The sequence below is a fragment of the Carcharodon carcharias genome, chromosome 2 (assembly GCF_017639515.1).
Source record: "Carcharodon carcharias isolate sCarCar2 chromosome 2, sCarCar2.pri, whole genome shotgun sequence".
In the NCBI taxonomy this organism is placed as follows: Eukaryota; Metazoa; Chordata; class Chondrichthyes; order Lamniformes; family Lamnidae; genus Carcharodon; species Carcharodon carcharias.
The window spans coordinates 18,251,701-18,273,535 of NC_054468.1; the positions used below are offsets into that span (position 1 = coordinate 18,251,701).

A 21,835-nucleotide genomic window follows, 5' to 3' on the forward strand; every position below is an offset into this window, starting at 1 on the left:
TGGTGGTCTTATTACTACTGAATTCAAGGCACACATCTCAAAATTTATACAAAATGAGAATGAGTTGTGTCAGTTGTTTCAAGTTTCCCTCTGTGATTTGAACAGTTCAGCATTTACCATTGGCTGTATCATAAAATGTGACAACTATGAATCAGCCTTCTCCACACTCCCTCGAAGCCTGGACATTTCTGTCCCCTTGATGATCAGAAGAGAACACAACACTCAAGCTGTGGTCTGACCATGGTACTTTTTGGCTTTGGAATGACAGCTTCAGCCCTGTGATCTACTGAATTGGATAACACATCTTCACATTCTGTATGTATATTACAAACATATGTGATAGAAAATTTTAATTATAAGTTTTTTAAGAACTGTCATAATTGATTTTTCAGTATCTTATGAAAATTCTGCATGTCATTAGACCTGAAACTACGTGGGGGCTTGTGGTGCAGAATCTCAAGTCTTTGGTGTAAATCTCCCAATAGGGTTAAAGTTGTTGCGCTTTTGTGCAGTTTTAATTCAGATGCATGTGTAAAAATATTGAGGAGGATATATGATGAAAGATTGTGCTTTGCCCCAAAGAATTTTTTTAAAATATATTCTTTCATGGAGTGACTGTTTCACTGGCTAGGCCAGCATTTATTGCCCATCCCTAATTTGTACATTTTCTCTCCTTATTTCTTCCTGAAAGGCAAACGCTCTCTTTGGATGTCAACCCATGAGGGCAAGTCACTTCTGCTACCTTGACGAAGCGTCCATTCATCATGCAGAGACATCACTGGGTAATTATTTGACGACAGCCGAGCCCAGTTCTGCTCTTATGGCAAATACACAAGTGTAGACTTCTAGCTGGAGTCATTGGGTGATAATCTGGAGTGGGAGCCCTCGCTGATTTTCTACTCCTTCAATCAGGAGGAGAGAAGTTAATTAAATTGCTGCCTGCATCTGTCCTGGGTTTGAAACCTAGACTCTCTCGGTCTGTATGACAGATATCTCTGCTGTAGGGGGATTAAGGGAATTTCAGGTAATTTTTTTAACACCAAGGAGGTAATGAGGGTATACGTGAATGGCTTGAATTGTGCATGTATTGGTGGGTTCCCCACTTATAGGGAGCTCAGATTTTTTTTCTGTATGTGGATATTTTTTTTAACTCATTTAGGCATCCAGCCCAAAAGCTCAGACATGCTTGAGTTAGAAACCTCATTTCATTTGAAACATTTGAAACTAATGAGTTTAAGCTTGATTCAGAAGTCTCTGTCAGCAATGGAATCCCACATTAAATGAGCTTGGATGGGTTTGACACAGCTCCTCTGGGAATCAGAGCACACAGCTACCCATTGATTTGCAACAGTCACTAAATTAGCAGCTTTGCCAAGGCACTGATGGAGTAGGGGTACGTTTTTCTCAGTTTTTTTATTCATTCATGGGATGTAGGCGTCGCCGGCTTGGCCAGCATTATTGCCCATTCTTAATTGTCCTTGCTCTGGAGCCAGGTGTAATGACAACAGATTTCCTTCCCTGAAGGACATTAGTGAATCACATGGGTTTTTACAACTATCAGTAATGGTTTCAGGGTCATCTTCAGACTTTTAATTCCAGATTTGCCATGGTGGGATTCGAACCCTGGTCCCCAGAGCATTACCCTGGGACATTAGTCCAATGACTAATGCCACCCCATTGGGTTGAGAGACATTCATATGGGAATTTCTCTTGTTGTTACACACAGAACATGACAAATGTGTCTGTGAGCATTTGATGTATTTGCATTTCCAAACAAAGTCATAAAGACTGCAGAAGCTGCCTAACAATGATGGCAAACCAAAGTTTGGTGGTCAAAGGTGCAATTGAGGAGAGTCTTAAAGGAGGAGATGGAGGGGAAGATGAAATTCAAAAGTATGGGATCTAGACAGTTGAAGCATAACCACCAAAAGTGGAGCAAAGGAGCAGGGTAGCAGGGGAGGAGGTGGGGGGTAGGGGGATTATCCACAAGGGACAAGGGCTGGAGCCAGAGGAGCAGGAAGTTGAGGTTGGATGGAGCGTGCTGTAGTGATGAACGAGGTGAGAGATTATTAGAGGTTTAACCATGGAAGGATTTAAACATAAGGATCAGAATTTTAAACTTCAGGCATTGGGGGACTAGGAACCAATGTAGGTGAGAGGTAACGGGTGAGGTGGATTGAGGTGGACTTGGTATGGGTTGGGTCATAGGCAGCAGCATACTGCACGAGCTGAAGCTATATGTGGGGAGTGTAGGACAGCCAGGAAAACACTGGAATAATTGAACAGCAGGATACTGCAGATGCAGGAAATCAGAAATAAAACAGAAAATGCTGGACATTCTCAGCAGAGTAGACAGCATCTGTGGAACGAGAAACAGAGTTTCTGGCCTATGACCTTTCATCAGAGCTGGGAAAAGTTAGGGATGGCATAGGTTAAGAGGAAGGCGTGGGCGGGACAAGAACAAAATGAAGGTCTTCATTTAAAGCTCACAGACTAAAACATTAATTCTGTTCCTCACTCCAGTGGAATAATCAAAGGCAGAGATCACGATTAGGCTCAGGCAGAGGTAGTGGCAGGCGATGTTATGCTCATGGAAGTTTGCAGTGATGAAAATTATATGGAGTCAGAAACTCCACTCAGAATCGAATAGGACACTGAGATTACTGATTTGCCAAATACAGTGGACAGGGAAGAGTAGATTATTTTTTTATTTTGGTGGGAACTGTGCCCAGCGTGTAGCTGAAGGCATCTGCAGATCATCTAAGATAGGGCCAAGCAGATTGACAGCACTGAAGCCATAGGCAGGTGGTTGTGGAGAGGCAGAGCTGGGTGTCATCATGGGGGTGAAAACAGATAAGCAAGGGCAGGTGGTGTGGGTGGAGGGGGCACGTGAATGTCCTTAGGGAACTGCACACATCATGAGTTTCAGAAGAACTCTTACCCTCCTTTTGGGGCTGAAGAGATGGAGCTGAGGGAACTTTACTGCAATGTGGAAATATTTTCCCAAATGCCTCGCTTTGTTGAGCAATAAACATCGTGAAGCTGAGCAGAGGTGTACGATGCTGCAATCAGACCTCCTCACCTGCTGCTAGAAGCGAGGGAAGTGCGACATGCTGCACCACATCCTCCAGCGAGAAGCACTGACGTGCGATTAGAATGGCGATAAACGTAGCCAAAGAGTCATGGAAAGAAAGATCACTCACCTACAAGGAGATCAAAGTAAACAGCAAACAGTGATTGGCAAAAATTGACTTGTACATTGTTAATGATAGGAGTTTAGATAAAGATTTCAACAAAAGTTTCTAGGTTGGGAGCAGGGAAAAGAGGGAGAGAATAACTGCAAGACTCCTTTAAATTATACATGCGATCAAGTTTCCAAACATATCTTACTAATTTGTTAGGGCTCATAAGCTCTTCCCGGTCGTCTACGTGCACCTCACACTGATGTCAACCACAACAAGGTGTTGGAATAGCTCAGTGTAAAAATCTCCATTCTGGCTTGCTCCCTCTTCCTGACTTCTCTGCTTGGCACTTCCTCACAGCGCCACAACTAAGAGGGTGAACTCGGTGTGTGAACAATGACAGACATCAAGCCTTGTTCATTACTTCAACTAACATAAATGTTAATATAATTTCCGAAGGTAGAAACGTGCATGTTTACATTTCAAAAAAAATTATGGGTAAATTCAGTTTTTAAAAATTCTTTTATGGGAAGTGAACATCACTGGCAAGACCAGCATTTGTTGCCCATTCCTAACTGCCCTTGAGACGGTGGTGATGAGTAGCCTTCTTGACACACTTCAGTCCATCTGGTGTAGATACACCAATAGTGCTGTTCAGAAGGGAGATCCAGTTTTTTGACGCAGCAGCAGAGAAGGAAAAGCGATATAGTTCTAAGCCAGGATGGTGTGTGGCTTGGAGGGGAGCTTGTAGTTGGGAGTGTTCCCACACGCCTTCTGCTTGTCCTTCTAGGCATTGGAGATTGTGGGTTTGGAAGATGCTGTCGAAGCAGCCTTGGTGAGTTGCTGCGGTGCATTTTGTAAATGGCACACACTGCGGCCACTGTGCGTAGCTGATGGAGGGAGTGAATGTTTAAGGTGATGGATGGGATGCTGATCAAAAAAAAATATTGAGGCTTTTTCCAGACCAGAGCTTGAATATGCAGAAATGAACAACCTCATGATCCTTCCTGTGGAAGCAAGTTCCACTATCAGAGTGTCATTTTCTACTCTTTACTAGTGTTCAGTGAATAACATCAGCGAGCATAAACTGCATTGCCTCCCCTTCAACCTCACTCTTGAACTTTTTGCTAAAACCTTTGATTAGAAGAAAATTTAGCCTTTGCAAAGTTTTGAGAGTAAACAAAACACAAGCATTCCTGCTGATGATAAAATTAATTCCATACAATTAAAATGTTAATTTTATTTTCAGAGGAATCACTGAAGCTGATGGCCTGAGAAGGAGCTGAATTATTAGTGGAGGTGCACAGTTCCTGACCCAGCATCAACTATCTTATGTATTGTGTGCTAACTGAGCTGCCTCAGACCACTGGAGCCAGTGACATCTATTCTGCTAGGGTGTCACCAGAAAACAGAGAAATTAACACAATGTGAACTTACATCCACACTGCAGAGCAGATCATTGAATCCCCAGACATGGTTTGAGGAGCAGCAAAGAGCCTTAAGAACACCAAGCCATTCAGAACTTAGTACAGTACAGCATGCTGTCAGCTCAGCACAGAGATTAGCTATATCATTGATTCTGTAAAACAGAAAACAGCAAAGACCCAGAGAAAGAATGTCAGAGTAATTTGGTACAGATATTTTGATTGAGACAGTCAGAAAATAGTTTTTCCCTTTAAAATATTCAAGTAACTCCTTTTATATTATGGAAGTGATCAATATCTCTACCTCAGGAACATTTATGGGTGTGTCACAATACTGCTGCTTTGTAGCTCTTTGCTAATAGCAATGGGAATGAGAGGTTTGGGTACAGATTGTCTCACCCCAGCCCCCTTATATTCTATCTTCACACACGAAGATAGTTCTCAGGCTTTGCAGATGTACACAGTTTGCCACAAAGCCTTTAGGTGGATCTGCTCAGCTTCAGGGATGTAGGACCTCAGCCATGTGGAGAGACGAGAGAAGCTGAGATTGCTCTTCTAAGAGTTACGGTGAAATTTGATACTGATATTCAAAATTATGAATTATTTGAAAGTAAATTACAAGAAAATGTTTTTACTTGCAAGAGAATCACAAATCAAAGGACACTTAATCTTAAGGTAATTAGCAAAAGAACCATTGATGAGATGAGAAAAAATATTTCTACATTGTGAGTTGTGATCTGGAATAGACTGCCCGAAAGGGCGGAGGAACACTTATGAATAACTTCCAGAAAAAAATTAGATTCTTTCAAAAGAAAGAATATGCAGGGCTACGGAGAAAAAGTAGGCAAGTGGACCTAATTGGATAACTCTTTCAAAGTATTAGCACAGGCATTATGGAGCTGAATGGCCTCCTACTTGCCTGTATGATTCTGTGACTATTAGGCTGAGTAAGGTAGAACACCAGCGCCATAAAACATGCTGCTAGTTTAATCTGAAGTATTGCTGAAAAAAGCAATCTCCATACGGTACAAAGTTGTTGCTTCCCTAACATTAGTATTCTTGTGATTCTTGCCTGGTGAGTGCAAGATGAAAAGCTTTGACAAAATGCCTTTCTTCAGCAATACTCAAGTTCTGTACTGCCAAATGACTATTTAATCTGAAGCATTAACAAGAAGAAACAATTGTGTATGGTTTTCAGCAAACTTTGCTGCCCCAAAACATTTTCTGGTCCTCAGTTAACTGCTGTGTGATGTGGAACACTTGTCTGTCAAATTTTCGACATAACAATTCAACAAAATCTTATTTCATGAAACTTCCACTAATGTGAACTGCACAATTAAGGAAGTCTCAGAAGGCAGTGACAAACTGGCCCATCTTGTCCTTCCTGGAGCAATCCAAAGCTATTCCAACTATCCCTGGTGCTCTGCCCAAAGCTCTGTAAACATTGTCAAAACAGTAACTGGTTTGAGAGCTTTCAGATCGACTGTGGGTAGGATCCTTACAGTTAGCCTAGAAAAGACATTTTCATTCCATCGGTCTGGATTTAATGCAAGGGCCCAGACAGCAGGAAAGATGGATGAGTGTGCTACCTAACTATGCCATTCAGCTCCTCTTTAATTAAATTCTCACGTCACCTCGGTGACCTCTACCTGTCAGTGTCCTGATGTCCCATGCATACATTCATGAGTGCATTGCACACAAAGCTGTAGCGATTTGCTGCATTATCGCTAAGGATCTTTCCCAGCATGGAGTAGTTGACGTTATGAGCTGACGGGTTCTCGATGAAATCTAACATGAAGTCTGGATCCCACAGCAAGTTGGAGTTGGAGGGCTGCACGTTGCTGTAAATGGTCTGCTTAACCTTTGAACAGGCGCTACTGAGAATAAGAAAACACATCTCATTACAGTAACGTTACACATATAGACAGGGTCAATATTTCCATCGGTAGTTCACATAAGCTACTTCCATGGACTGCCTAACTGCCTGAAAATTGCTCCACGCATTTGGCACCGCAATCATACATTAGGAGAAAGAAAAGAAGTAAAAAGTTAAAGAGATTTTCTACTGCCTTTTGGTCAACTTAATTCTATGAACAAAGTTTGAAGCCCACACATGAATAGGGTTACTTGTCATGGAGAGGGTGGGTGAGGAGGAGGGGTGGGGGGGGGGGGGGGGGGGGGGGGAACATAAGAGAATTAACTTATTTTGAGATGTTTGTGTAAGCAAAAATTGATTAAATGCCTCTTCTTGCGATTGGACATATGTGAGACTTCACACTTATCTTAGGATGGAAAAAGAAGAAAAAAGGTCTTTAGAGCATCTTTGTGATTGCTTACTCAAATCTCTTGGGTTTCCATGTCAAATGGCAAATCAGGGTCCGTTCAAAGAAAGTTATTGCACTCGGGTGACTGGTCAGGACTGATATAGAGAACTTCAAGATTTTCACTTGTGGGCTTAACTCGTTTGATGGCTAGTTCAGAGAAACAAAGTTTTCAATAAACTGCACTTTCAACAACAGGATACTCGAGAAAGCCCCTGGCTTAAAAGCTAGCAGCACAAAACGGAAGCATTTTATGGTGCTGAAGCCATACAAAAATGATGACTGATTGAGATGCTGCGTGGCACCAATCCAAACATGTTTAGAATTGAGTTACAACAATTCTCAAAGAGGGTAAATTTAACCTGGATGATGGTGCAAAATATTGATTTGGCTGCCCATTTTACACCCTGCTTGCTTCTTCTTCCATTCACTTCAATGGAAAGTAAGTTGAATCTGGTATGTAATGGATAAGTAGTTCAATATTGCCCACTTTAAACCATTGCCCAAAGTTAGCGTTAACACCCCAAGTGTGCTGACAGCCCATGTCAATGATGTTTCCATACAGCTTTCACTGTTAGTGACTGAAAATTATGGCTTGGCATCCAAATTTGTACCACAGATGGAAAGCATGAACCTTTCAGGTTATTTCCATTTGGGTTTTGAATTTGTTCCTGATTAAGTTTATTTCAGGGGTTTACTTGAACCATGAGTTTGTGTAGTTGTGCATTTTCCTCTTTTATCACTATTAACCATTTCTATTTTTACCCAAAGGATTATCAAGTCCCATTGTCCCATGATTTCAGGACAGATTCATTGCACTTGATTTTGAATTGCTGGAGTCGTTCATATTATTCATCTCTCACATATCAAAGAATATACCTTAGCTTTACGTTTCTTCAGAAATTAGAAGCCAACCTTTTGCTGAATTGCAAACCTCTCCCGTTGAAAATAGTGTTCAACATATTACGTGGTGTATACTTTATGCAAATGAGCTGAAAGATTTTTGACAAGAGGCATCGTTTGTTTCATTTACAAGATGGACTTAAGGCAACCCGATTCGCAATGTAGGTAGTGGAGGACATCGCTTCCTGCTGTTCTCTGGCAGGTAAGACACATCAGAATCTTGCCTCCAGTCACTGGCCACCTCACAGGTCAACCTGCAGAGCTTTGCTTCAAGGCTATCTGCAAATCAACAACTGAGATTTCCAGCATCCACAGTATTTTGTCATTAACCCAGAGCCCCTGTTGGATTCCTTGGTGACTATCTAATGTTGATGGCCTCCAGTTATGCTCTTTCCCAAAAGAGGAAACATTCTCTCTGTATCCACTCCATTAAACCACTCATAAATTTAAAGACTCCTTTGAAGTCACCTCTCAGTCATCATTTTCCAAGAGACCCAGGCTATCCATCCTTTCCTGATATGGACAGCCACATATTTCTGATATCATCCTTGTAAATCGTCTCTGCAACCACTCCAGTATCGTTTTTATAACATGGCAAGAACTGCACACAGTACTCTGAGTGGTCTAACCAAGATAACTTCCCCACTTTTCACTTATATCCCTCTTGAAATCAAACCTAGGCAATCGTTTGCTTATTTATGGTCTAGCTGACTTGTGGTGTAACTTCTAGCGCTTGATGTATTTTTACTCCAAGATTCTTTTGTTCCTCTGCCTCACCTAAACTTGCATCTCCCAAGTGATAAGTGAACTCCTTATTCTTCCTACCATTTATCTTTGCTGAACTTCATTTGCCAATTATTTGTCCAATTTTCCAATTTATTAACGTCTTCCCGCAATTTGTTGCACTCCTCCTCAGCACTGACAACACCAAGTGCACCACCCCCCATCCCACCAATTTTGTGTCATCTGCAAATTTAGAAATTGTGCTTTTGATTCTAAACAGTATCAGCGATCAGATAAAAACATCCTGCTGCATCCGTTATGTCACCAACACATAGCGACCAGAGGAAATCGCTCCTAATCTCTGTGACGCAAAGACGTCATGGTATTGTTATGGGATGCTCACCATACCCAATTATATTACAGTAGCATTACTGAGAATAACTTCACTAATAATAGCAGAAATTTCTTTAGTCAATTTCAGATTATGTCACTGAAGGATCAGGAACATGTCCTTTTTGTTATTTCATCTTATCTCAATCATTTTAATCTCATTGCATTTTGTCACACGAGTATAGAGAGTCAATGTCCAGCTTGTTCAGACTCTATCCAAAATCTATTCTCTGGAATTGGACACAATGCTGGGGAACACTAAGGCAGCAACTTCATCTTTCCCCTGGGAGGGAGCTGGCAGACAGGTGGGGCCATAAAATTCGGATGGTATGGGTGGGGTGGGGGGGGGGGAGGGGCTTTCCCATCCCTTGTCTACCTGTCTCCGCTGGTATTTTACCAGCAGAGAGGTAGATGTCAGGCCTTTGGGCCAACTGAAGCCAGTAAGTGGACAATTAACGGCCACATAAGAGCCTCCTCCTGCTGCCACTAGTACTTTACTAACAGAGGCAATGCTCAAGCCACATGCTGAGGTTGTCAGGCAAACACTGGTGACCTAGTTGTGGGCGGGGTCTATCCTATTTGGGCACCCTATGCCCAATAAAGCCACCCCACTAACGGAGATCGCTGGCCCCACTTGTACGCACTAGCTTCCTTGTGATTGTGGCCTCCCCCAACCCCCTTGTCGAGGTCTGCCTGACTGGCCCAAATGAAGCTGCCCTGATTCACCTCTGAATCTGGCCCCTATGCAGTGCCAGCAGTAGCCACCACTCCCAGTGGCACTGCTGGGACCTGAGGGATGCCGGTCATCTGACTGGCTGACAGCTCTCAGGGGCGGGGCGTTCTCCTACCTGCGAGTCACAATATTAGCCACTTGGCCTAATGGCTGTAAAATCCACTTGTGACCCTCAGGACACTGGCTCACCGCCAGCATTTTGGCTACTGCCTAGAAATTCCAGTCTAAGTCTGTCCAGTGGCAAACTAGAACACTCATTTTTATATCCACACTGTTTTTAATTATGAGTGTGGAAAGCTAGGGATACAGTTGGAATTATATTGAGGCTTTTGCCTGACTATGTAATGTTCAGTGAGCATCAATTTATATCTATGCTGTTCAAATTTTTATTTTTTAAATTAAATGAATAAAAATAAGCCGGCTTGATAAATAACTTTTTTAAGCTCGGTTGCTCAATCCCCTCAAGCAAGTGTTGCAAACTCTCATTCAATATTGCAATTACAGCAGGTGCCCAAAACCAACATTGACAAATCAAGACAAAAAGAATCGCTAGTTTGACAAAAAATTAGTAGTTCTGTGTCACATTCCATATGGTGATTAGCTCCAATTCAATTACTGAAATGCTGAGCCCTTTCACATAATAATACACTAAAAGTGGACGCAGTGTGTGTGACAGGAGATGATGTGCCAAGGTTAATATTTGCTTTTCAGAAAATACGGCAATTTAAATCCCTTCAGGGAGGAAACGAGACCCAGCTTCCTTTTTCTTTATCCCACTTTTAAAAGAAACACACATCCTTTACCAGATGTTTTATCCCATTAACAATTGGTAAGTGGTTTCTTTTGTTGTAAATGTGACCATGAAAGAAGTCAATTTGTTGGTGGATATCCCTTAAAGGGAGTTTGGGGGACATCCAGAGTACAAAGGGAGGTGCGAATCACACACCATCTTGACTTGGAATTATACTGCTGTTCCTTAAACGCTTGTCGATGGGTCAAAATCCTGGAACAGGATCGATGTTCATTTAACCACACAGGCTACAGCAGTTCAAGAGCAATTTCCCAAGGGCAATTTTGTTTATTCTTTCATGGGATTTGGTCATCGCTGGCAAGGCCAGCACTTGTTGCCCATCCCTATTGCCCTAGGGCCATTTCAGAGGGCAGTTAAGAGTCAACCAAATAACTGTGGGTCTGCAGTCTCGTGCAGACCAAACCAGGTATGGATGGTAGGATTCCTGGGTTTTTACGACACTCAATGATAGTTTCATGGTCACCTTACTGAGGCTAGCTTTCAATTCCAGATTTATTATTGAATTTGAATTTCACCAACTGCCGTGGTGGGATTTGAACTCATGTCCCCAAAGTATTAGTTTGGGCCTCTGGATTATGATTCTAGTGACATGACCGCTACACTACTGTCTCCCTTTAGGGATGGTCAATAAATGCTCCTCTTGCCAGCGATACCCATAACACATGAACGGATAAACCAAAGAAAGATATTTTACTGCCCACATGTCACAGGGCTAAAAAGGAGTGAGGCAACAGCAGAAAGACAAGACTGAAAGGACAGGAAATGAAAATTCCCTCCCTCCCTGTTCCAATGCTGTGCATTAACCCAGAAGGAAAAAACAGTCCAGATCATTATTCTTATTCCCCAGTTTTTACTGGTGTTCCATTTTAAGGTATACAAGACCAGTCCGGATCATTACTCTTATTCCCCAGTTTTTACTGGTGTTCCAGTTTAAGGTATACAAGACCAGTTCAGACCAGTATTCTTATTTCCCAGTTTTTACTGGTGTTCCATTTTAAGGTATACAAGACCAGTCCGGATCATTACTCTTATTCCCCAGTTTTTACTGGTGTTCCAGTTTAAGGTATACAAGACCAGTTCAGACCAGTATTCTTATTCCCCAGTTTTTACTGGTGTTCCATTTTAAGGTATACAAGACCAGTTCAGACCAGTATTCTTATTTCCCAGTTTTTACTGGTGCTCCATTTTAAGGTATACCAAGACCAGTCCAGACCAGTACTCTTATTTCCCAGTTTTTACTGGTGTTCCATTTTAAGGTATACAAGACCAATCCGGATCATTATTCTTATTCCCCAGTTTTTACTGGTGTTCCATTTTAAGGTATACAAGACCAATCCGGATCATTATTCTTATTTCCCAGTTTTTACTGGTGTTCCATTTTAAGGTATACCAAGACCAGTCTGGATCATTATTCTTATTCCCCAGTTTTTACTGTTTTTTCCATCTGGGAAAACAACGGCAAATCCAATAAAATTACCATGGTGAATATTACCATACAACACCTAACTGTTAACTGGAAAGTAGAATCGATGAAGGCCTTGCTTGCACTTAGCATCAGAAAGAAAAAGGGGAAATAATAGAGGGATTCCGGTATCAGAAGTTCGAGTAAACGACCTTGTTCAGGCTTGTGCACACAAATGTACATAATAGTGTGCACCCAATTTATAAAAACACTTTTAAAAATACATTATAAGATGCATAGTGTACACAAATGCGCAAACAAAACTCTTTTTGCTCCTACGGTGGTGCTTCCCAAACTGTTTCCCATTTAACCGCCTCAAACTTGTTGTGACTCCGGGGGTGGAGGGGCTTTTTGCAAAATAAAACAAAACAGTAGGATAATAAGCTTCAATATTTAATCGTTAAAGTTCACACGAATTTTAGACATACGAAAATCTGTGTTTTAAAATTTAAACTATTTTGTGAACTTGTTACCCGCTGGGCCTAAGTCAGCTCTGCACAAAAATCTGTCCCTGGTGTGTACTGTAAGAAGCTGGTAATTATCAAGATGACTCTCAGCCTGTTCAGCTCCAGGTTAGGGAAGCACCAGGCCGATGAGTTGTTCAGAAACTTTCCTCCAATTGCAGCATGACCTCTCTCCCACACTTACTGATCTTCCAATTGGGATGGCCTTTGGTTGCCGTGACCCTGTCATGCATGGGGGTCACTAGGAGGTTCATTCCTCTCCCCTCCAGCCAAAACAAAAAATCAGGCATGCTGATGCAGGCACTGAAGATGCCTATGCGAACCTCGTTCCCTCCTCTCCCCTCCCAGCGAGCTGCAGGTTAGAGCAAAAAAAATCAGGCGAGCGTACCATGGGTCCTCGGAGCCAGACCCAGGACTTTCACGACAGAATTACCATTCCACGGCCACCATTACGGCCTCAGATCTCGCAACCCCAAAATCCCATCCCGTGACCCCACTGGGGGGGGGTCATGACCTCTGGTTTGGGAACCCCTGGCTTATGGTGTTTCAGAAGATTCACAATAAGAGATTAGGATATGTTATTACTTCACAATAGCAAGAAAACTTGAGTGATCAGTAAACCTACCTCCAACCTGTCAGAGTCTTAGGATGTGTAAGACCAACAAAAAATCGAAAACTATAACAAAATTTGTCCTCACAATGTGGAGGGTTAGTATCTCAATGAAGTGTTAATGTGAAGGTATATGCCAAAGATTTATACCTGGCTTCCCCAAGTGCTAATCTCACTGTAATTTCTCAGAAGAGAGATAAATGGAAATGAGGTACAACCTCAACATAGAAAGGTGGGGGGGGGGGGATAGAAGAGATAGAGAGAAAGAGAAAGATAAGGAGAGAGAGAGAGAGACAGAAGAAAAGAGAGAGAGAGAGAAGAGAGACAGAAGAGAGATAAATGGAAATGAGGTACAACCTCAACATAGAAAAGGAGGGGGGGGATAGAAGAGATAGAGAGAAAGAGAAAGATAAGGAGAGAGAGAGACAGAAGAAGAGAGAGAGAAGAGAGAGAGAAGAGAAGAGAGAGGAGGAGAGAGAGGAAGAGAGACAGAAAGGAGGAGAGAGAGAAGGAAAGAGGAGGAGGAGAGAGAGGGGGGAGGAGTGGGGAGAGAGAAGACAGAGAGAGGTGAAGAGAGAGGGGGAAGAGAGAAAGAGAGGGGAAGAGAGAGAGGGGGGATGAGAGAGAGAGAGGGGAAGAGAGAGAGAAGAAGAGAGGGAGGGAAGGAGAGTGAGAGGGGAAAAGAGAGGGAGAGGATGGGGAGAGTGGGAGGGAGGGAGGGGTGGATGGGGAAGGGGGGAAGGGGGAGGGATCATTATCAGACAGTTCACCCTAGGTCATTCTACTGATCTTGTAGTAGCCAATTCCAAAATAGCATAGGGAGAAATCTGGCTCCCTTCAGACAACATGTGGTATGCAAATATCTTTTTGGAGATGACTTTTAAAAAAACGACCTAAAAACAAACAGGATGTAAACCTGCTTTGAAAGGACAGATCTAGAAGTATTAGGAGATGGCGGAATAATAAATATGACCTGTGGAAACAAGGGAACTGCAGAGCATTGTTTTGCCCCTGTTTCAACGTCACATCATTCCCAGTGTGTTGGGCTGATATTTCCAATCTAAAATGTCAAATTAGACTCTGCAGAGTCTCATTAACACACACAGCTTGAAAACAGAACTCAACAACCACAACAAAAAAATGTCACAATCGCAAATTGTAACCTCAGACATTTTGGGCAGATTCCCTGGAATTTCTGAGTCCACTAGGAAATGAAAGATAGGAAATTTGGAAGGTCTAAACAGAGCCAGTGTGGAGGGGCTCCAGTTAGCACATTAATTGTGAGGAATTAATTGTGATCTTCTCGGAAGGGTGTGCCACAGATCAGGCCCCCATTCAAAATTAATCACAAAGGATTATGATTAACTGTTTGTCGACTGAAGGTTTTTATGCCTCTTTGCAACACATACCAGGTGGGAGAAGAAAGAAAGGCTTGCAATGATACAGAGTCTTTCACCACCCTAGGGTGTCTCAAAACTCTCTCTGTAGTCAATGAGTAAAGAAGTTCCCATCTTTGGTTTGAGGTAACCCAAAGGTGCACAATCAATTGAGGAACTCAGTATGTAAACAGTCACTTGATGACACAGAACTTGAATATTTTTGAAAAGGGAGACATGTTGCTGAAGCTTAGGCCATACCTCACAATGGTTGGCTGATTGAAATAAGCTGCATGTTCCTTTGGTTGTTTGTAATAGGCAGAGTACAGACCCTAATCAACCAGTCCATGCTTGCAAGACCCAAAGCAAAACTTCCACTGTTAGATGTGATTCTGCGATTGGGCAGCACTTGTTGAACAATCCAGAGTGCGCTAATTGCTACCATAACAATCAATTTAAGATGATCAGTCGGGCTCATAACTTATCTCATTTATGCTTCCTAGAAGTGACATACATTCATACACAGGGCCCCCTTCTCTGCAAACGTGGAATATGTTTAAGCCTTGCACCTTTTTTGAATTACACCAGAGCTTGGAGACCCTGGAGTTTCCTTTCACTTCCTCCACGGAAACCCCTCGGCCGATTAGAGTTGACTTGCCAACCAATCAGCACCCTTTTCTCCTGCAGTATAAATTGTTGTGATTCTTTGAAATTTGGCATTCTTGCATTTGTCCTGAGTGCAAGACAAAAAGCTTCGACAACATGTCTCTCTTTTCAGCAATATTCAAACTCTGTATGTGATTAACTGTAGGTGAAAATCCAACTACTCGGGCTCTGACCTTGCCCAACCCTTCACAGGAGTCACTCTTTAAACAATCAACACAGCTCAGCTATCACACAAGAGTTCTCAAGTTCCACTATCTTTAAATATGTCAACACACTTATCGAAATAAATATGACTTCATTGAAAACCACTTGCATTAAGATTCTATTTATAACAACCGTCAGAACAGAAACCTCCATCAACAAAAACAATTATTATTTGGATATTATAACCAGGCTGCCGTGCATCTCTGTTTCAGTCATTTTATTCAGAGACTTGGAGTTATGTTTGGTGCTGAATAAATATTAACTGAGGAAATGTTTTCTTATATCGGAAGAGATCAGCCAGTTGCCCCAGAAAGGAACTTTTTGGGTTCTGGAGCACAAGTACTCACCTGAAAAGGTCACCAAACTTGCTTCTTAAGTGGCTGCAAGATACATAAAGGTCATACAGGTAGGCCAGAATGCATCTTTCGGGAGAGGAGCATTCTGAAGGATTGACAACATGCTTTACTACCCCACATAGCCTGCAAGAGAGAGGATACAGAAAGGAAGTTGGAAGGATCAGACAGCAGGATGAAAGAAACAGACTTTACTGGAGAGCCATTAATTGCAGACTTGAGGGTTTCAATCAGTGGCAGCATCCTCAAGTATAAGTGACCTGACCTCCACTGAACTGATAGCGAAGGAGATACATCCTTATCCATCCGCCTCCCAAAGTTGACCAATGACAACTTCATTCTAGGCCCTGCCAGACTCAGTGGATGTCAGACTCAATTTTAACCCAGCTCGCACCGCATGAACCCCATGGAATTGAGTGAACTGCTGGTTTTACAGCCCATCTATAATTCTCCTCATTGACGTCGGTGGACAGTAATATGCAAAAACCGCATTGCAACTGCCCTATCTGTTCCACGACTGGAGGGTTATAATTAAATTCTCCCCCTTGAGCCAGTTTACTGTTCATCAGTGTGCCCTCTAGTTTAGGAAAGGATTACTACAAGGCAGAACAACACACAAGATGTACCCAACATTCCACTCCCAGGGTCTGCCTGATGCTGGCATGATGTTTTCAGGTCAACCTCTGAACCCAGCTTCAACTGGTCTACACAGAGACCAGAGTCAGGCAGGCAGCCAAAACACCCAGGACTACAGCACATGTGGTCACTCTGCTACCACCAGGGCACTAATTTTAAAATGTGCTGCCTGCTGTCCAGGAAGCTTCCATTTGTATAGCACCTGGTCGTCTGTCAGAATAGACTCAAATGCAAACAGCGAGTGACTGTGAAATGCACTGCAATGTTAGACAAGGCAACACCCTTATCGGAAATGTCCATGCACAAAATTCTGTATGCATCAGTCCTTTACTTTCGCAATTAGAGCTACCATTTTCCTACAGTTCTTAAGGCTGGGCTCTGAAATAGGTCATTTCTACACTCAGCACTGATTGTTGGGGATGGTGGTATACCAACAACTCACATAGCACCTTTAATATAACAAAACATCCCGAATGTTCATCACTTAAAAGAGAAAATGAGGAAGAGATAGAACACCAGGTAGTAATTGGGAGATGGGTTAAAGGATGTGACCAAAAGGGGTGGTCAAAGAGGTTAAAGTTTGGGGAGATTTTGAAAGAAATGAGCAATGTTTTAGGACATGAGGGCTTAAGGAAGAGGATTCCAGAGTACAGCGGCATGCAGGCTGAAGAGCGCAAGGGAAGACGCATAAAACCCAACAGCAGGAGAGTTAAGTATGTGAGCTGCAACGTAGGACAAAAGGAGGTTGCAAAGGGGTGAGTGAGGCTGTGAGGAATTAGGATGAACTTTTTGAAATTAATAGGTCGGCAGATGGTGAGTCAGATGATAATCAGTGAGGACAAATGAGCAGATGTTGGTAAATAAGACCCGGGAACCATTCCAGATGAATTTAGTAGAGTGGAGTTCTGGAGGCCAGTGCAGAGAAAATTGGGTGACGAGAACAGGGATGCAGATTCCAACAATGACATACAGACAGTTTGAATGAGGAGACAGACTCAGGATTAAGGTGTAGAGCTTCTGGTGTGTGCCAACAGATCATGTCATTATTTTAATTATCAATAAGCTGGAATTTGTCACAGCCAATGATGTACTGGTCTCCAAACAATAGAGAAACAATTGCAGCGTCCAGAGTGATAGTAGGGAATTAAAACTGGGTGTCAGGAGCATACAAGTTAAGAACAGAATGGACCAAGAAGAGAGCTTAGGGTACACCAGCCAAGCCATCAGTGACAATCTGGCTGCTTTGGTGCAGGTGGGCACAAAACCATGAGAGATGAGCTTCTTGGAGGAGAGGATTGGTGGACAGCTTCAAAGGCCACAAAAAGTTAAGACACCATGGATGTAATCATATAGGATGTCAGTGGTAATGTTGACCAGGCTGATCATCTTGATGTGATGAGATAGAAGCAAAGCATTCAGATAGGACATGGAAAGAGAGTTGGCAGGAAAGTAGCAGGCAATAACAAATTGGGGGATTTAGAGCAGGAAGTTAGAGTGCAGCAATCAGCAAGAACAGAGAGGTCTAACAAGTGTATAAATTATGCACAGTTATCATTTACCAGTATCAGAGGTTATAAAAAGCATAGGGTAGATGCAATCCTGATGAAAGACTTTGGAAATGTCCCATTGTATGATTACTGCGCTCTAGTGTTAATTGTGCAGTTTACGCTCAGTAATGGTCTGATCAATAGTACAAACTCAGTTATGATGAACTAAACTTCACCCTGACCACTGCAAACAACTTTACCATGAGTCTGCAAAAGCCTGGATGTATTAAAGTTCAAGCATCACTCCTCACCCTTCAAACACTTGCGCCGTCTGGTCAGGGTTGAGCACAAGACAAGAATGGTAGCGTCGTAGAACGGCCACAATGCAGAGGCACAGTCCCGTGGTGTAGCTCCCAGCCAGGCTCGAGGATTTCAGCAACAACTCCGCTTCCACTACACTCAGTTCATTCAGCAACTGAAACGTTAAATAAAACACACAAGATCAGATCATTAGCACAGACTGAACATTTGTAAATTATTGGTCGGGCCTCAAGTATGAGTGCAGCTCTAACAACATTCAAGAAGCTTGACACCATCCAGGACAAAGCAGCCCCGCTTGATTGGCACCACATCCACCACCCTCCACCACCGATGTACAGTGGCACTGTGTACCATATAAAAGATGCACTGCAGAAACTCACCAAGACTCCTTAGACAGCACCTTCCAAACCCACGACTACAACCATCTAGGAGGACAAGGGCAGCAGGCACATGGGAACACCACCACCTGGAAGCTCCCCTCCAAGCCACTCTCCATCCTGCCTAGGAAATATATCCTTCACTGTCGCTGGGTCAAAATCTTAGAATTCCCTCACTAACAGCACTGTGGGTGTACCTACACCGCATGGACTGCAGTGGTTCAAGGAGGCAGCTCACCACCACCTTCTCAAGGGCAATTAGGGATGAGCAATAAATGCTGGCCTAGCCAGCAATGCCTACATCCCGCGAATTAATTTAAAAAAAGGCTGGCGTACTGTGTCCAATTCTGGGCATCACACTTCAGAAAGGACATCAAAGCCTGGGAGGGGACATAGTGGCAATTTACTAGAATGGTACCAGGGATGAGGGACTTCAGTTTTCAACAGAAGTTGGGATTGTTTGCGTTGGATCAGAGAAGGGAAAGGGAAGGTTTGGCAGAGAAGTTCCAATTTATTAGGAGGAGTTTTGATAGTATAAATATGGAGAAGCTCTTTCCAACAGCAGAAGGATCAGTAATCAGAGGACACAGACTTAAGAAGATTGGCAAAAGCATTAGGGGTAAGATGAGGAATTTGGTTTATGCATTGAATTCCGATAATCTGGAATGCACTGCCTTAAAGGGTGGCTAAAGCAGTTCCAACAATATACGGTCTGTACACACACATGAGAAAGAAACATTTGCCTAAGGAGAGGGATAACTGAATAGCTGTTTCTTGGGCTGGCACAGGCATGATGGGCTGAATGGCCTCTTTCTGTACATATGATTGCATACACTGGATATAAGAGAGCAGAAAATAACAATTTTGGGTGGTCTAATGATGTTTCATTGTTGACGACATTCCACTGATAATTATTTGTGCCACTAATTCACACATAAAGGTGACAGGTTTAATGGACAGCTCAGCACACACTGGCTGATTTGAGCCTCAGTAGTTGTGGCATTGTGACACTTGGCCTAGATTGAGTAAGGAAAGAAATAAAACAGCATCATCCAGGGCTCTCACTACTTATCATGGTTCAGCAACTTGCTGGAAAGTCTGTACGGACGAAAGCCTGACAAAATCACGATTTCACTAGGCTGTTCTGCCCTGTGCTGTCCAATAGTCTGTTGACACTGAACAGCCATAGCTTCTGGATATGCAAAGGTCATGTGATGCTGCAGATCTGCTGGGATCTGTGGAATTGGTACCCAGCAAAAGTCATTCCTTCAGCACAGGAAAGGGGAAATTAGGAAAATGGAGGGAAAATGACGCAGAGGGATGTGATTTTGTTCCAAAACAATAATGTTGAGCAAAACCATTTGACAAAAACGAGAACCTTATTGCCTCTGGCATCTAGTCAGGGTTTTCCCTCAGCAACCCGCTTTATAAAATAAACTGACTGAGCCTTCAAAGATGTGTGGAAACTATAAATGTATGAAACAGACCTGTTTAAGATATGAGTTAAAACAATGGAAGTCTTGAATCGATGTGTATCCACTGGGTGAATTCCAAAAATCAGCCAACAGTCAGGAGAATTCGACAGTCTGCCCTTTGAACAACATGCTGAGAAGGTCTTTCTGGCTTATGGGGAAGTAAAATGGTGGATACCCGTTTACAATGGGGTGCAGCTCACCTTTTAGTTGTAATGATAAAACCAGCCCGATAAAGAAAAAAACGAAATTGAACCTATACAGCACCTTTCATGTCCTCAGAGCATCCCAAAGCGCTTTACAGCCAATCAAGCAAACTAGAAGTGTTGCCACTGCTTTAATGTGGGAAAAAAAGGGCAATCAACTTGCGCACAGCAAGCTCCCACAAGCAGCAATGTGATAATGACCAGATAACTTGCTTTCAGTAATGTTAGTTGAGGGATAAATATTGGCCAGGATTCTCCTGCTCGTCTTTGGAACACTACCGTGCGATCTTTTACGTTCACCAGGAAGGGCAGATGGGGCCTCAGTTTAATGTCTCACTTGAAAGATAATACATTTTGTTTCCATTAGGACTGTGGTCAAGCAAAGTATTGAATAGGGTATCATGGAGTGAATGGCAGCCAGAACAGGGTAAGCCTTCATTTTAGCACCAGTGCCTTTAGCTATTCAGCATAAATCATGTGAGTTATGCATGCCAAATTAACACCACTTTTAATTAAAACCAACTCTCATGGCTATATTTAAGGGGAGCATTTCCAAATCCCAGACCCTCTGTACTGAGATAAAAGAGAGGAAAATGGGAATCTACTGAGCAAGTAATTATGTGACGACTAACAAGTGGATGAGAGTGTGTTTGATCACAGCTGTTCACAGTCTGGGGAGCTGGGTGACATATTCTTAATGACCAAAATAAAGTTCAAGTGTCTTATAACTTGGTCCCAAGCCCTTGGGTTATTCTCGAAGCACTCCAAAACACATTACAGACTTGTTAGTGCAATCTTACCTGGATAGCAAAGTCAATAAGACCATTGATATTAAGGGCACACTCCATCATATCAAAGATGAGCTGGATGTGGTGAGCCAAAGGCAGATGGTATGAAGTTCCTGAGGCAAAGCTGGTGATTTGTTCCAGGACATTACTGGAAATCTGAAAGGACATTTAAAATTAATGTTTCTTTACCCCCCAGTGTAAAATTGCATTTCCAGTACTTGAGGATTAGTACAGCTCTAAATCTTTCCAGATTGTTTATACAGCAGTAGGATACACAAGAACTTTCTTACTGTAATCCAGTCTTTGGAACACTACATGAAAGGTTTGTGCAGAACTGAATTGAGCAGACAGCAGCACCAAGCTAAAGACTCTTCAAAAAGGTTAAACAGCCAAGCTTTCACTGGAGCCAGTTGCTTGATTTCATTTTAATAGTCACATTTCAAAAAAAAAAACCTTGGCTAAATCAGTATTAAATAAAAAGTGCTTCATCTCCCATAATCTCAACTACATTGAAAGGCTCCTCTTGCCAGAGCAAGGAGACTTTTGCTATTTTAATACGTGTACATATCCATATGCATGACGATCTCAAAGCCCTGATGTGAAGTGATAGTTCTGGTAAGTCCACAGAACCAGAGGTATTTAAAGAAACATCCGTTATTTTCACAAGAGTACTCTGGGGAGGGGTAACTCTTTATGTGCTCTTTGTATCAGAAATCAGGAGACCAATACACTGGGATTCCAAAACCATTCCTCAGTTTATAGCTTCATGTAAAGAGGCAGGTCCACACAAACACAATTCCCACCGTCAGCAACGACAGTCAGCAGCATTGATAAATTTTCTGTACAAACAGATAGAAGCTGAATTTGTGTGCAAATGTAGCCTGTGAAACGTAGCCTGGTGTGTCAATGAAAGGGTCCTGATGGAT

General features: G+C 42.5%; 1 protein-coding gene across 1 annotated transcript in view; it reads right to left on the bottom strand.

Moving 5' to 3' along the window:
- Positions 1–21,835, bottom strand: part of LOC121270800 (mediator of RNA polymerase II transcription subunit 12-like protein) — a 604,195-nt gene that overhangs the window by 133,711 nt on the left and 448,649 nt on the right. The window contains exons 18-23 of the mRNA XM_041176240.1: positions 20,922–21,065; positions 18,057–18,220; positions 15,617–15,748; positions 6,256–6,483; positions 4,620–4,761; positions 3,083–3,203 (exon numbers count right to left, since the gene is read on the bottom strand). Coding sequence (XP_041032174.1) covers positions 3,083–3,203; positions 4,620–4,761; positions 6,256–6,483; positions 15,617–15,748; positions 18,057–18,220; positions 20,922–21,065 — 931 coding nt within the window. The remainder of the gene's footprint in view (positions 1–3,082; positions 3,204–4,619; positions 4,762–6,255; positions 6,484–15,616; positions 15,749–18,056; positions 18,221–20,921; positions 21,066–21,835) is intronic.